General features: G+C 56.7%; 1 protein-coding gene across 1 annotated transcript; it reads right to left on the minus strand.

Moving 5' to 3' along the window:
• Positions 1-112: 112 nt before the first annotated feature.
• Positions 113-8435, minus strand: PLEKHG4 (pleckstrin homology and RhoGEF domain containing G4). Its single transcript, XM_037162551.2, has 21 exons — positions 7925-8435; positions 7663-7758; positions 7465-7588; positions 7286-7379; positions 7138-7212; positions 6941-7057; positions 6674-6772; positions 6438-6586; positions 6148-6286; positions 5933-6049; positions 4087-4269; positions 3337-3839; positions 3015-3261; positions 2250-2339; positions 1946-2167; positions 1682-1852; positions 1429-1606; positions 933-1049; positions 559-795; positions 357-472; positions 113-192 (listed from the first exon to the last, which is right to left on the minus strand). Exons 1-21 carry the CDS (start codon positions 8433-8435, stop codon positions 187-189), a joined length of 3591 nt encoding a protein of 1196 aa, XP_037018446.2. The 3' UTR covers positions 113-186.
• Between the last annotated feature and the right edge of the window lie 5014 nt (positions 8436-13449).

Raw genomic sequence — 13449 nt, forward strand, 5'->3', positions numbered from 1 at the left:
GACTCCCCTGGAGAGGCCCCTTCCTGTCTGTGGGCATAGACATCCAAGAGGGTACTCAACAGGGCAGTGTGCATGTGCTGGAGTGGTGCACGGGTGCCACTAAGCCCTGGTCATAGTAGATCCAGACAGGTTATGTTCCTTGGAGCTACAGGCTGTTGGATCCACTGTTCACCTTCACGCCTGAGGTCAGACCTGTGATACCAAGCTAGATATGAATGCCTATTTCCTCAGCTCTGGGTCCAGGTGGGGTCTCTGAGGAATGGCTCTGGCTCATCCACCCCCACTTCCACCTCTGGGCCTTAGGCCCAGACTGGGCTGGGGAGGGGCTGGAGGATATGAAGCAAAATGAGACTCACATAGCACAAGTCCTCAAGGACCTTGCCCAGGGCCTGCCCTGACACACAGCTGCTGTCAGAGCCACTGGAGCCACTAGCTGACGGGCACTGGGACGAGACCTCTGAGTCCTCAGGAGCTGGGGGGGAGAACAGGTGAGCTGTCAGCAGGGTCGGCCCAGACCCCAGGTCATGTCCTCCTACCCCTGGCTCAGCCCAGACCTACTCAAGGACGGCTGGCTACCCAGTTCCACTTCAGCCTCCAGCACTGGTTCCTCTGGGAAGCTGGTGGAATACAGGGGCCAGCGGAGGCCCTGAAGAGCTGGGTCTCTGTACAGGTGCAAATTCAGGGACCCCAGTACAGAGCAGGAGGCAGGGTCTGCAGGAAGGGAGCACGAGGTCCCCAGGTAGGGGTTGTCATAGTCGAAAGGGGCCACAGCAATGGAGGCCCGAGAACGAACTTCTGCAAAAGGAGAGGGTCAGGGTGGGACCGGTGAGAGCCCACCTGGGCCCAGGTCCTGCGGAAAGCAAAGACCAGGGCTGACAGAGGTCCGCTTTGCCTCCCATACAGCTCTCCTCACCCACACCCTGTAAGGCTACCTCGGCACTTCAAAACATAGTTGATGGTGCGGTCGCTGATAGCTTCCTCGTTATGGGCGATGTCCCGGAAGGCTTTGTTCCCCACACCCATGGACACCATCTCAGCCATGCGCACCTCTGGGTGAAGAAGACATCAGCCTGGCGCTCAGCCTCCATCTATTTCTTCTTCCCCTTCAGTCTTTCCTCGATGCCCATGCCCAGAAGACAAACCACCCTGCGCACTGAGCCTTGGTGTGGCCAGACTCTCTTCCCAACACCTGTAGGCAGGTGTAATCCCCCTTGTAGAGATGAGGCCTCTGAAACTTAGAGGTTAATACTGTGTCCACAGTCAGAGGCAGCGACAGCAGGACTGCTGACTTAGAGGTTCTTTCTGCTGCACTGGCTGCTGCTGCTGGACCGCCTCCCCACGTCCCGAGCATTTCCAAGTCCCTGGGCCCTCCCTGAGCCCCTGTAGGACAACAGAAATCTTTGGGATGAAGCAGGGGCAGGGCCCTACCCTTGTTGTGGACAGCCTGCTTCCAGAGCAGGTGGGAGATGTCAGCTGTCCAAGCTTGCTTGGTGGCCAAGCTGGCAGCCTGCAGCACAAACGTGTCCCTGGCCTTGCGACGGCGGAACCAGATCTCGAAGCGCAGGTTGCTGTCCCCACAGCACTCAGTGAGGCCAAGGTCAGCCATCTGTGTAAGCAGCAGAGGCATGGGGTGAGGCATCGGGAGCAGGGCGGCGCAGGGCGGGATGGGGTGGGAGGCTACCTTGAAGGAGCGCTTGTAGGCAAACATGTCGATGCCTGTGGGTCCTCGGCGAGGCTTGCTGAAGAGCAGCAGCTCCTCAAAGAGGAACACGCGGCGTAGGGACTTGTGGCGCCCAGTGCGCACCGTGAACTCATCTTGTCGTACCAGCTGCCCCTGTTCCTTGAGGTTAACCTGCCGAATTGGGGCCCAGTGGGTGCCCAGCCCTTTCTGCCCACCTCCCTTGACACCCACTGAATGTGCCCACCACAACCTGGTATGACTCACATCACAGCCCTGGATGGCATCCATGGCAAGCAGGTCATTGCCATGTCGAAGCTGGAAGCGCACCAGGCTCTGGGCGGCCCTCAGGGCACTCAGCTCCTGCATGGGCCCCCCACAAGCCCGTGCCAGCTCCTGGAGCAGCAGTGCATATTTGCTCATGCGCTGGATGGGCTTTAGGAGGTAGGAGGCCAAGTCCAGGTGGTCTCCCAGTGCTCGCTGCTTGTCCTGCCAGGGGGACAAAAGACCATCAGGCAGCTTAGGGTACTCCCCCCCTTCCCCTTCCCCCTACAGACTCAGGATCACCTACCTTGAAGAAGGAATGACCATAGCTGGTCATCAGGGCATCGGACCGAGGTTTATTTTTGCTGTACAGCGCATACATCCCAAACTGCACCCTCTGCAAGGACACACAGCTCAGCCCCAGGTGCATGGGGCCAAACCGCTCTCAGCTTGAGAGGACCAAAATGCCACAGGCAGCTCCCAGGAAGGCCTCCCTCTGCAGATCCAATCTGCTGGCTCTGAATGAGGAGAGATCTGTGCGGGTGGGGCTCGCCCACAGGCCCTCTGGGGAACAAGTCTTGTGTCCAGCTCCATTCCTCCCACAACTCCGAGAACACACTCTGGTCTTGCCTCACCTTGGACTACTCCCCTTCTCACTACCCCTTCACCTGTCTCTTCCTTGACCACTGGGCCTCTTTCCTGCCACAGGCTTTGTATCTGCTCTTTCCTCTGATGGGATCTCTGACGCCAGCCCCTCCCTCTGGCCTCGGCTCAGTCCTCAGCTTCTGAAAGACCTAACTGCTCTCTGTAAAGGGGAACCCCTGCCCCACTGGTAACTCATGATCATCTACCTATCCTGATTATTTTCCTCCCAGCCCCAACTACTACACAGTCTGGAATTACCTTTTTCACTTTTGTGTCTCCTCTCCCTAACTATGAGCAACCCCAGGGTCGGGGCCCTATTGGTCCCATTCATAGCTGTCCCCAGCACAAGGCCTACTACCAAACATGTGCCCAACAGCTTTGTTGAGTGTGGCAGAATCAGTGGGGCCATGTGGCCCAGGGGGCTTACATGGCGCAGGAAGGCATAGGCCACCCGGGGTGGGTGCCGTGTACAGGCTTCCAGCTCACGCAAGAAGAAATGGCGGTGGAAGTCACGCAGCTTCTCCAAGTTGCCAAAGAGGTGGGCACACTGGCCACGGAGGCCCTGGGGCACATCAGGGCGATCCAGCTCGGGAAAGTAATTCTCTATGGTATAGTCAAGGGCACGGACATACTCCCGCTCTGTAGCCACCATCTCTGCCAGCACCAGCTGGAGCCTACCAGGGAGGTGGAGTCAGGACCCTGGACACATGCCCTGGCTCTGCCCTCCCTGCCCTGCCCAATGACTGTACCTGTTGGGACTCCTGAGGTCAGAGCTGCCTGGCAGAGGCATGGCGGGGGGTGACCCTGGCTGGGCACCACATCCCATCTCTGGTCTGTGACAGGCAGCCACAATGGCCGAGTGGTGGCAGTGGTGGACAGACTCTCTGAGACTCTGCCCCAGATTCCGATCCAGGCTGTATGCCTTCCTCAGAGGAGGGGTGGCAGGTGCAGCTGGGACCTGGCTGACACAGAGGCTAGCTGTGCTGCCCGTCAGTGGCGGCTTCAGTGCAGCCTCTAGCTTCTGGTCCAGGGCCAGCCAGGTGTCCTGGCACTGTGCCCAGGCCCAGCGGCACTCCTGGCGGATGCTTTCAGAGCCCAGCCCTGTGGCCAGGGCCCACATCTTTCGGAAGTGGGCAGGAGGCAAGTCCGGGTACTTGGTCCAATGCAGCTGCAGCCGCTGCAGCACAACCCCTGGCCGCTCCTGCTCCAACTCTGCCAGCACTCGCTGCCCCTTCTCAGCCCACGTCGAGGCCTGCAACATCAAGGCCACGTGGGCACTGAAGGGGGAGCCCACCAGGATGGCCAAGGCTTCTCCTCATTCTCCAACCTCACATGGTGCTGGTCCCAGGCCACATTCCCAGTGGTTGGATTTGGGGTTAGATGAAGATGAGTAAGAATAAGCAGAATGACCAGGAAAAGCTCAGGCTGTGGAGGAGCTGGGCAGCTTCCCCTCTGGCCCTACTGACCACCCGAAGGCAGGGACAGGACCCATCACACACCTGCTTAAAGTAACACGACAGCCTCTCAGCATCTGCTAGCCGTTGCCGCTGCTGAGCCAAAGCCCTAGAAAATTTAGTCAGTTGGTCTTGCAGGGCCAGAAATCGGGCCCCAAGGGGGCCCAGTTCAGCTGCCTCCCAGCCAGCCAGTGGCTGCAGAAACTTCTCCCCTTGCCGGATCTGCTCCTAGAAACAGGGACTGGGCTCAGTGATCGGGTCTGGTGGTCTAGCCCCCAAGCCCAGGTTTCCTCCACTGACATCTACACGTTATCATCAGGTCTGTCCTATAATTAAAGACCCCCCCCCACACACACACATACACATTTCTCTCTCTCTGTCCCTCCCCACAGCCAAATCTTCCTGGAAGGATTGTCTGTCCTCACTTCCACCATCACTTCACCACCTCAGTCCACTCCAGTCCCACTCCTGCCCACCTCCCTGCAAGTTTCCGGGCTTGTCTGAGTCCACAGCTCGGCAACATCCACCCATCTCTCTCCTGGCTCCCAGCCCCTCCTGCTTTCCTGACTCTCCTTGCCCGTGTCTGGTGGTTCCTCCTCCTACTTCCAGACCCTTTACCCAACTATTGAACACTGAGGCTTCTGAAGGCTGCCCACCCTATCTCCCCAGGTGATCTGTGTGACCACACTTTGAATGGCACCCACAGATCCACATCCACCAAGTGACCTTCTACAGCCAGCTCTCTCCACTGAGTGACAAGCCCAATCCTGATGGGTCTTCCTCTCACTGCCCCCGTCATCTCTGAAGGACACCCAAGACTGGATTCATGAATGCCCTTCCCCCAGAAAGTTCTTGTCTCCTGGTACCTCTCTCAGGGAGCAAAACCCATTCATTCTTACAACCTCCCTCTCCCTCTTACCCTCTCACGTGTGCCCAACATCAAACCCCATCAATTTCTCAGATCTAACTCCTCTGCTTTCATCCTGGCCGGAGCAACCAGTTCCCACCTGAAACACTGTAATTGCTTTCTTTCTTTTTCTCTAATCCTCACCCAACATGCAGAAAGGAGGGAGAGAGAAAGAAACATTGAAGTGAGAGAGAAACTTGGATCAACTGCCTTTTGTACATGCCCTGACAGGAGACCAAATCCACTGCCCAGGCATGTGCCCTGAACAGAAATCAAACCCACAACCTTTAGGTTTATGGGTTGAATACCCAACCAACTGAGCCACACTGGCCAGGGCAGCAATTGCCTCTTCAGTGGACTCTTCACATCCATTCTCCAAATCATCATCTATCCAGAAACCAGGGTGGGAATGTTCCTAGAACATGGATCTGAATGTGACTTTCTTGCTTAAACTGTACAGCATTACAGGGCCCAGTAATCTGGCCACAGACCACTTTTCTAGCCTTGTTTAACCTCATCTCACCCTTCTCTTCCTCCCTGTTCTGCTCTCAATTTCAACTTCACTGACCTTTCCTGTGGTTCCTAGGGCAAGTCATGCTCCCTCCTGCCACAGGACCCTAGCGCATGCTGACTGTTCACTCAGCCTGCAATATCTCATACCTCCAGTCCTCTTCTGCCTGGCTGATCCCAACCTATCCTTCAGATCTCAGCTCAAAAGCCAGTACCTCAGGAAAGCCTGCCTAACACCCCTTCTGGGTCAGGTGCTTATTATATATACTCAGGTAGAACCACCTGCATTGCTTCTCTTCAGAGCTTTTTTGCCTCAATTTGCAAACACATATACATGATTTTGAACCTTTAATTACTTCTCTGCTGGACTGTAAATCCCAAGAGAGCAAAGGATAGATTTGCTTGCACCCAATCTGCATCCCTAGTCCCTGGCAAAGTGCCCCAATACCTACAGAATGAAGTGGCCAAATTCACCTGGGCAACCTGGTCCAGCTCCTGAAAAGGGCCTTGGGCCTGGAGCAGCATGTCCAGTGAGGGCTCCCTTGGCTCCTCCAGTGCTGGCCAGCCCACCTGCTGTAACCACACTTCAACCTGGAGGGGCACAAACAGGGAAAGCACAACAGCTGTTGTGGGTTGGGTGGTCATGCTTGAGCTCAGGGGTAGGGCACATCTGGGTGGGCAGTTCCCACCTGGTGCAGGCCACCCTCCTGGGCCTTCAGTGTCTGGACCAACTCCAGTGCCTGTACTCGGCGGTTACTCTGCAGAGTCAATTGGTGCAGCAGCCCATCCACGCAGCCGTACAGCTCATCGACCTTGTCCACCGCTGGCCTATTGCAGGCACACCATCTTAGGGCCCATGCCGGTTGCCTTGCTTCACTCCACCATATCTTGAAACCACAATCCTGGCTGGTTCTGAGCCAGCCAACTGAGCCATTGGCATGGGATATGGTGCATTGGTGGAAGCTGGGCTCGTACCTACCTGTAGTCTGGGCTCTGGGTCACCTCTGGGACCTCCTGCTTCAGCCATGCCAGCTCCAAGCTCCCCTGGCACTGTAGCCATGCTAGCTGTGGTGAGTCTAGCACATGCTGCATCAGGACCTGTGCCTGCTGTAGCAGCTGACCAACTTCCTGATTAAAGGCAACACGCAGCAGAGGTGAGCATGGGAGAAGAAGGAGACAGGGAGCATGTGGGGAGGACGTGGTAGGGAGACTCACCCCAGTCTCCATGGGCTGGGGCACAGCCTTCATGCTCTCAATGGCCTCCTGAAGCAGGGTACACACCACCTGGCAGCTCTGCAGTAGGGCTTCCAGACGCTGTGAGTAGGAGCAGGCATGACAGGGTGGTGCACAGTACAGGTCCCAGGCATTCTGGGTTCCAGGCTGCAACAGCCAGCTCTGTGCTGCTCCAGCCAGCCCAGGAGAGGCCCCTCTGCTGGCCGGGTTGCCAGCATACCCACCCCATGCCCTACCCGGTGCACTGACCATGCGGAAGCCCAGCCAGGCCTGATGGCAGTAAGGCAGGCTTCCTCCCAGTGAAGTGGGTAGCGATGAAGTGGAGATATGGGTCAGCAGGCTCTGATGAGAGGACAACTGCTCTAGCTACAGGAAGAAAAGGTGTTGTGACCCAGGCCTGGGGAGGCAGTACCCCACCGCCACCCCTGGCCAGCACGGCTCAATACCTGCAGCCCTGAAGGCACCTCCTCTGGCATTTTTCCTACCAGCAGCACCTGGTACACAGACCCTGGGGCTGCTTCCTGAAAGGAATCTGAGCTCAGCCCTGCCCCCAACCCTATTGTTGGAGGTGGGGAGCTACAATCCTGTACTCACTTGCAGTTGGCTGAGCCCCCAGAAGAGGGAAGAGCTTGGAGGACAAATTCGGGCATCCACTAGCACAGTCAGTCCCAGAGCTTGTACTTCAAGGCTAGAAGGGCAAGCTTTGTTCAGTATCTAGTTCCTAGGCCCCACCATCTCATGGCGCAGGCTCTATCCCCCACTCTCTCCCAAACCTGGGGATGCGCTGCAAGTAGAGCAGCAGGCGGATGAGTTCATGGCTGCAGCACTTGGGATGAAGCCAGGTGTGGCTATGGGCACACAGAAGCAGCACCGCCCGGCCTTCCACATCCCGAGTCCCTGAGGGAAGAGGGCAGTGAACATGTGCCCAATCAGGTCACCCTCCCTCCACCACTTCTAGTCCCCTCTGCTACCTGGCAGGGCAGCCATGCCACTGGCCAGCAGCTCCCAGGCGAGGTCTTGGGCCAGGAGGTAGTCAGCAGGCTTAGGGGGTGTGGACCCGCTGGGATCTTAGAAAGGGAAATGGCTTGGGTCTGCATTGGCCCACCTGCTCAGAGATCCCTTCCTTGGACCTGGACTTCAGCCTAGGTAGGGTCGGAGCCCTCCCCAAATCCTGGCACCTCCCTCCAGGCACTCCGGCTCCCTTCCAAGCCATCTCTGCCCAGTCTCCCTTACCTGCCTCCAGCAGCTGTGATGATGTCTCAGATAAAGGGCCTCCTAGGTCCACAGAGTCTCGGTCCAACCGCCCAGTTTCCAAGCTAGCTGGCATTACTCCACCTGGATCTGGGTCTCCCGCCAAGCCTCCCCCTTGGCTGGCACTCTTGCCCCATGCCAGGCGGAGGTGGGAGGACACTGGGCACAGGAGGCTCTCCACTTCGGAGGGAACGGCTGCCTCTGAGTTGCCTGAGGAACCTCCTAAGGTGTTCCTCTGGCTATTCCCTGACTCATCCACAGACATCCGTCCTGGGGTTAACTGGAGCTCCCCAGGCCCGGGGCTGCCCTGTAGCCCTTCACCTTGGGCTTCCCCTGCTGGTGGTCTTGGAGGACTGGGGTCCTTAACCTGCATCTGGGGAACAGGTTCCTCCTCATCCCAGGCATCCTTGAAACTGCACACGGCAAACCTCCAGTCGGTGGCATGGCCGTGGGAGTCTGGAGACTCATCCCCATCCTCCAGGGGCCCTTCCATCACCCACTCCTTAATGGGGGGGTGGGGGGTCTGCTCACGGCAAGCGGGAAAGCAGATGAGGCCTCCGTATGAGCTGACGCCTCAGCTCACCCAGGAAAAGGGTTGAAACCGGTCGGGAAGCACTCGGCGGATAAAGCAGAAGGCACCAGGCTGCTGTGGATGCCAGTTTTGGTGCCGGGGCACCGGTTGCCGCAGTTCAGGCCTGAGGAAAGGAGAGAAGGGTGGGAGTCTCCCTTCCGTCCGGGCCCTGCCCGTCCACGCTCACGTGGCTCCCACCATCCGAAGCGCGCTCTCGCGGCTTTGTAGTTCTATGCGGGGGGTCGCCGCCTCGTGCTCGCACTCGCGGGCCCCAGTGGGACCCTAGCTTCTCCCAGGGACCCGTGCGCCTCCCCCCTCACCAGTCTGCCCGCCGCACTCACACCCCCAGAACACGACACAGGAATCAGGGAAGACGAGGCGCCCGCACAACGCGAGCCCTCCAACGTACCGAAGCGGAGCCTCGACGGCGCGTAATAACGCGCCCTCGGCTTCCGCGGGCGCCGCCTCCTGGCCGCAGGGGAGGGAACGCAGAGCGTCCGAGGTCGCGGCGCCGCGCCGCCCCCTGGGGGCCGGAGGACAGAGCCGCAGCCCACCGCGCTAGGTCCGACGGCGGATACCCGCTGCCCACCTACTCGTCTTCCCCCGCGGGCTAAGATGTCTCGGCTCCACCCGCACCGCAGGGCCCCACTGACTTTGACTCAGCTTCTCAGTCTGGTAGGAGCAACGCCCAACGGCTGTTCCACTGTTCCCCCTCCCCAAAAAGCAGTGTAGTGCGCGAGTGAGAAAGTAGTTCCTCCTGGGGTTGGAGGGAGGGAAGGGCTTGGCTGGCGGGCGGGGGGGGGGGCAGGGGAATGCAGGAGGGGGTGGTCCTGCCTCAGCCTCCCTAATCAAAACAAGGCGCGCTCATTTCTCCCAGCCAGGAGAAGAGAAGTGTGGGTCCAGAGTCCCTAAGTCCACACTCTCTAAGCCCAGACCAGCTCCCTGGGGCTGCTGGGAGCCAGTAGAGGTATCTTCATGGAAAGTGGGAGGCAGGGGGTCCTCCATTGTAGCCCCATCTTCCTTCCAGGCCCCAGGCCCAATCACCAAGAAACAAGTTGTTTGATCCCGTGATGGGGAGAGGGGCTGCTGTCGGGCTGGACAGAGGGAGGGGGGACGGAGGCCTCTGGGGTGGGAGCAACCCAAACCTGTCAGAATCTACCAATTCACCATGCCCAGATCCTCCACTGCCTTATATTCCTGGCATTTCTTTCACAAACACCCCTTCCCCAGCCAACACCCCCTTGCCCGCAAAGTCTGGCCAAGGAAGCTAGGAATGAGGTCTGGTCCTGGAGCCAGAGAGATGCTAGCCCAGGCCTGCACCTCCACTTACCTGTTGGGTGAGCTCTGGCAACTCAGTTCTCTTTGAGCTTCACCTTACTCACCTGTTTAAAAAAAAAAAAAAAAAAAAAAAGAGCCACTTCTTTCTCTTGGGATTGTCATGAGGACTTGGGAAGACCCTGTATGTCAAATGACCACTTGCTGCCAGCACTGCCCCTCACTTCACCCCCAGTCAGGGGGTCCTCAACTGGTGAAAGTCACTTGGATAGTTGACCCCTCCCAGTTCTGAAGTATGAGGTCTCTTTGAGGCAGCTTCCTAAAACTCCCCAAAATTTGTGGGAAGACTGTTAGAAGGTCGGCTATATGCCCCACATAATGCTCAGACCCTTGATTCCTGGGGGTAATGCCTTTCCCAACTCTAAAACAAAGCAGGGACCTCCTTTGTGAGCCCAAGGAGGCTGCCAGAGGAGGGAACCTGAGCATCAGAAGAAAGCATAGTGGGAACAACAGCAGTCTTCCCTCCTCACAGCACCCAGAGTCCAGGCTCTCAGCTACCAAGGAAACTTCTTCATGAGCTGATCTGGCTGCAAGAGAGGAGCCTTGGAGTTGTCCTGCTCCATCCCCAATGGCTCAGTGGCCACTCATCCCTCCCTCCTCCAGGATCAGTGAGCATCAGGACCAACCTTGGCTCCCTCCCCAGCTATCCCAGGGCCGCCCACTGAGTCACTGCCTCTTGCTCCCTCCCACCCCTTCTGCTGCCCACTCTCTGCCCACCTCCACCCACCAGCCAGGCCCTGCAAGAAGGGCTAAGAGCTAGGGGGACCTGCTGGCAAGCACACATAGCCCTGAAATGCCAGAGCAATAAAGAGACCTCAAACCACAGGCCATAAATAACCCCAGCGCCCTCGGGCACAGGCACACAGATTAGGGCCAGGCCCTGGTTAGTTTACTCCACATAGAATGTGCCTTGTAAGCTGCATGCACAGAGACTACGTGTTGTCCACTTTTGTACTATAAGCATTGATAAATGCATAGGGGAGGCCCGAGTCTGGTCACATTACCCCTGCCCTCCTGAGGCTCTCCATCCATGAGCCAGATGTCAACCAGAGCCACAAACGGAGACAGACTCAGAGGCTCTGTCTGAAAGGGACACAGAAGAGGCAGAGAGCTACAGGATGCACAGCCCCGGGATGGCAAAGATATGGACAGAAATGGGGACAGACCAAGACCTAGTGGGGAATACTGGGGGCTGGGCCTGGAGTCAGCCTGGGCTGCTGACCACAGCAGGCTCTGTGGGCTGAGGTTGCAGGACTGAGCAGTGACTCATGGGGCCCATCTCCGTGGTTCTCCTGGCAGCAGAATCCACTCATAGCAGCCTTTTCCACTGAGATCATAAAACTCGGATGGCCTTCCCTCCCCTACCCCTTTTCCAACCTTCCCTCACCTTCCCTCAGCCTCCCATTCCTTGCCAGGATAAATAAATCAAAGTAAAATGGGAGCTCTGTGCCTCAGTGGACCTAGTAATAAGGGACCTACAGTTACTGCCCTTACTCCATCCCAAATCTTGCATATGCTCTTTAGTATTGCCCCAGACAGTGAGGGTGACATACACCCCAAACCTTCTCGAGCTCTCTCACCTTTGGCCTAAATAAACTCCAAACTCCCTAGTGTGGAATCTACCACCATCCAGCGGCATCAGATCCTTCCTGTACAGTTCCCATGCTGGCCTGGAAAACTCATCTGATTACAGACCTCAGTCAGCCCTCTGCTACCTGGAATGCCCACACCTGTCTCCCCCTGATGAAAATCCTTCCTTCCTCAAGGCCTGCATGCAGCTCAGGTGGCACTGAGGGCCATTTCTGCCATCCTGCCCAGTCTGGCGGTGTCCTATAGATGAGCCCTTGACTTGCTCGCTCTCCTGCATCCCAGATGCCTGTCTCCCTGGCACTGCGCTCACTTGCTTTCTTCCCCCAGTGCCCTTGCCTCTGACCTGCCTCATTGGCCTGGCAGCCCCACTATTCTTAGATGCCCAGCTCCAGGCCCAGGAGCCCCTTTGCATTCCCTCCCTGATACCATCAGTTGCCTGATGGTGTAAGTTTGATTTCTACAACCTTTCTAATCTAGTCATTCTCGAAGGGCGTGTTCTGTGACCCACCTCCCTCTGGAGTGCTGGTTAAAATGACAAATTTGGGGGGCTCCCAAACACCTGCTGAGTCTACCCCCATAGAACCTTTGGGGTAGGCCCAGGAATCTGCATGCCTGGTAAGCTCCCCAACGATTCTGACACTGAAGTCTGAGAATGGCTGCCTGTCCTCTTCATGTCCCAGGGCCGCCTCCCAGCAGGTCTTCTCTCGCCTTTCCTGCTACCAATCGGTCCTCCACCCAGAGTTTTACACATCGCCCACCTGGCCCCAGCTATATTTGAGCTCCCTAAAGCACATGGGTGCCCACACCACTCCCAGATCCCAATTCTTTCAGGCCAGCTCTCTGCCACCCGCAAAACTCAGCAGGGCCTCCCTACCCAAGCCTTGTGTCCCTGGCTGGCTGCTCCCAACCACATCTCCTGCGGCTTCCTGCTTTTTGCCACGTGTGCTTTACGCATCTTTTTTTCAACGCCCTTCTTTGTAGCTAGAATGTACCCACTCAAGTGCGCCTGCGCCATCTGAGTCCCTGCGCGTGCGCACGCACCAACCCCTCCCAAAGCCTGCCCAGATCTCTTCGAGGCCTCAAAGCACTTTCAGTGCTCTTTGTCTTTTTCTGCAAGATAAAATAATGACAAGCATTTGCAACCCCCGCTTATGGGCCAGGCTCTGTACTAGATTCTTCTCATTTCGTCATTGAATCCTGATCACAACCTTATGAAATAAGTCTGGTTGTTACCCCATTTTAAAAATGAAGCCACGGAGACTCAGAGAGACTATGTAACATGCCTAAGATGACATACCTGGTGAGTGACAGCTGGAACTGTTAATTATGAGGCCTTAATTACTGCCAACTGCATAACACAGAAAAAGTGACTACATTTGTAACCTTTGCAGTGTGCCGAGTCCTTCAGCTCTGTTGAGACAGAAAGTGGATTGGCCATTACCTAGGGCTAGGCTGGGGGTAAGGATGAGTGCTGATGGGTACAGGGTTTCTTTGGGGAATAATGAGAGTGTTCCAAACTTACATTGTGGTGAGGGTTGCACAAGTCAATATATTAAAAATTTTCGAGCTGTACATCTCATACGGGTGAATTTTATGGTATGTGCATTATATCTTAGTAAAGAGAGATCTATTTTTTAAAAGTTCTTCAGTCACAGTGGGAGTTAAATCTGGCACTTCTGATCAGGGACTTCCATCCCTAGATGTCTGGCGTCCACACTACCGGATTTGTGTCATAGACAGTCGGGGTATCCAGCGCCCTAGAGATTGCCCTCCCACCTGCCGTGTGCAGAACACTTCTGTTCATTTGCCCTATGCCTGCCTTCGGGTTTTCAAGGAAAGCTTGTTGGTCCCAGTGTGTGGTGGCTGCATATTTGGGCACGTGGCATCTGACCATTGGGGTCTCTTTCTCTGCTGGCCTTCCCTATTTTGTGGACTCCTATTTCTGTGACCCTGTGCCCACAGTGATCCTCTGGAATGCCACTGTGGGCCCCTGAAAGGGGACAATATTGAG

Source organism: Artibeus jamaicensis, unplaced genomic scaffold, assembly GCF_021234435.1.
Source record: "Artibeus jamaicensis isolate MK-2021 breed Jamaican fruit bat unplaced genomic scaffold, CSHL_Jam_final contig_464, whole genome shotgun sequence".
NCBI classification, from domain to species: Eukaryota; Metazoa; Chordata; class Mammalia; order Chiroptera; family Phyllostomidae; genus Artibeus; species Artibeus jamaicensis.

Bases quoted from the DNA above. Each gene is read 5' to 3' on its own strand.
- PLEKHG4 (XM_037162551.2), bottom strand. From the start codon at position 8,435: ATGGAAGGGCCCCTGGAGGATGGGGATGAGTCTCCAGACTCCCACGGC. The intron at 6,773-6,940 runs GTCAGTGCACCG...TCCTACTCACAG, and splicing joins CCTGGCTGGGCTTCCGCATG to CGTCTGGAAGCCCTACTGCA. The intron at 1,853-1,945 runs GTGAGTCATACC...CCAATTCGGCAG, and splicing joins ATGCCATCCAGGGCTGTGAT to GTTAACCTCAAGGAACAGGG.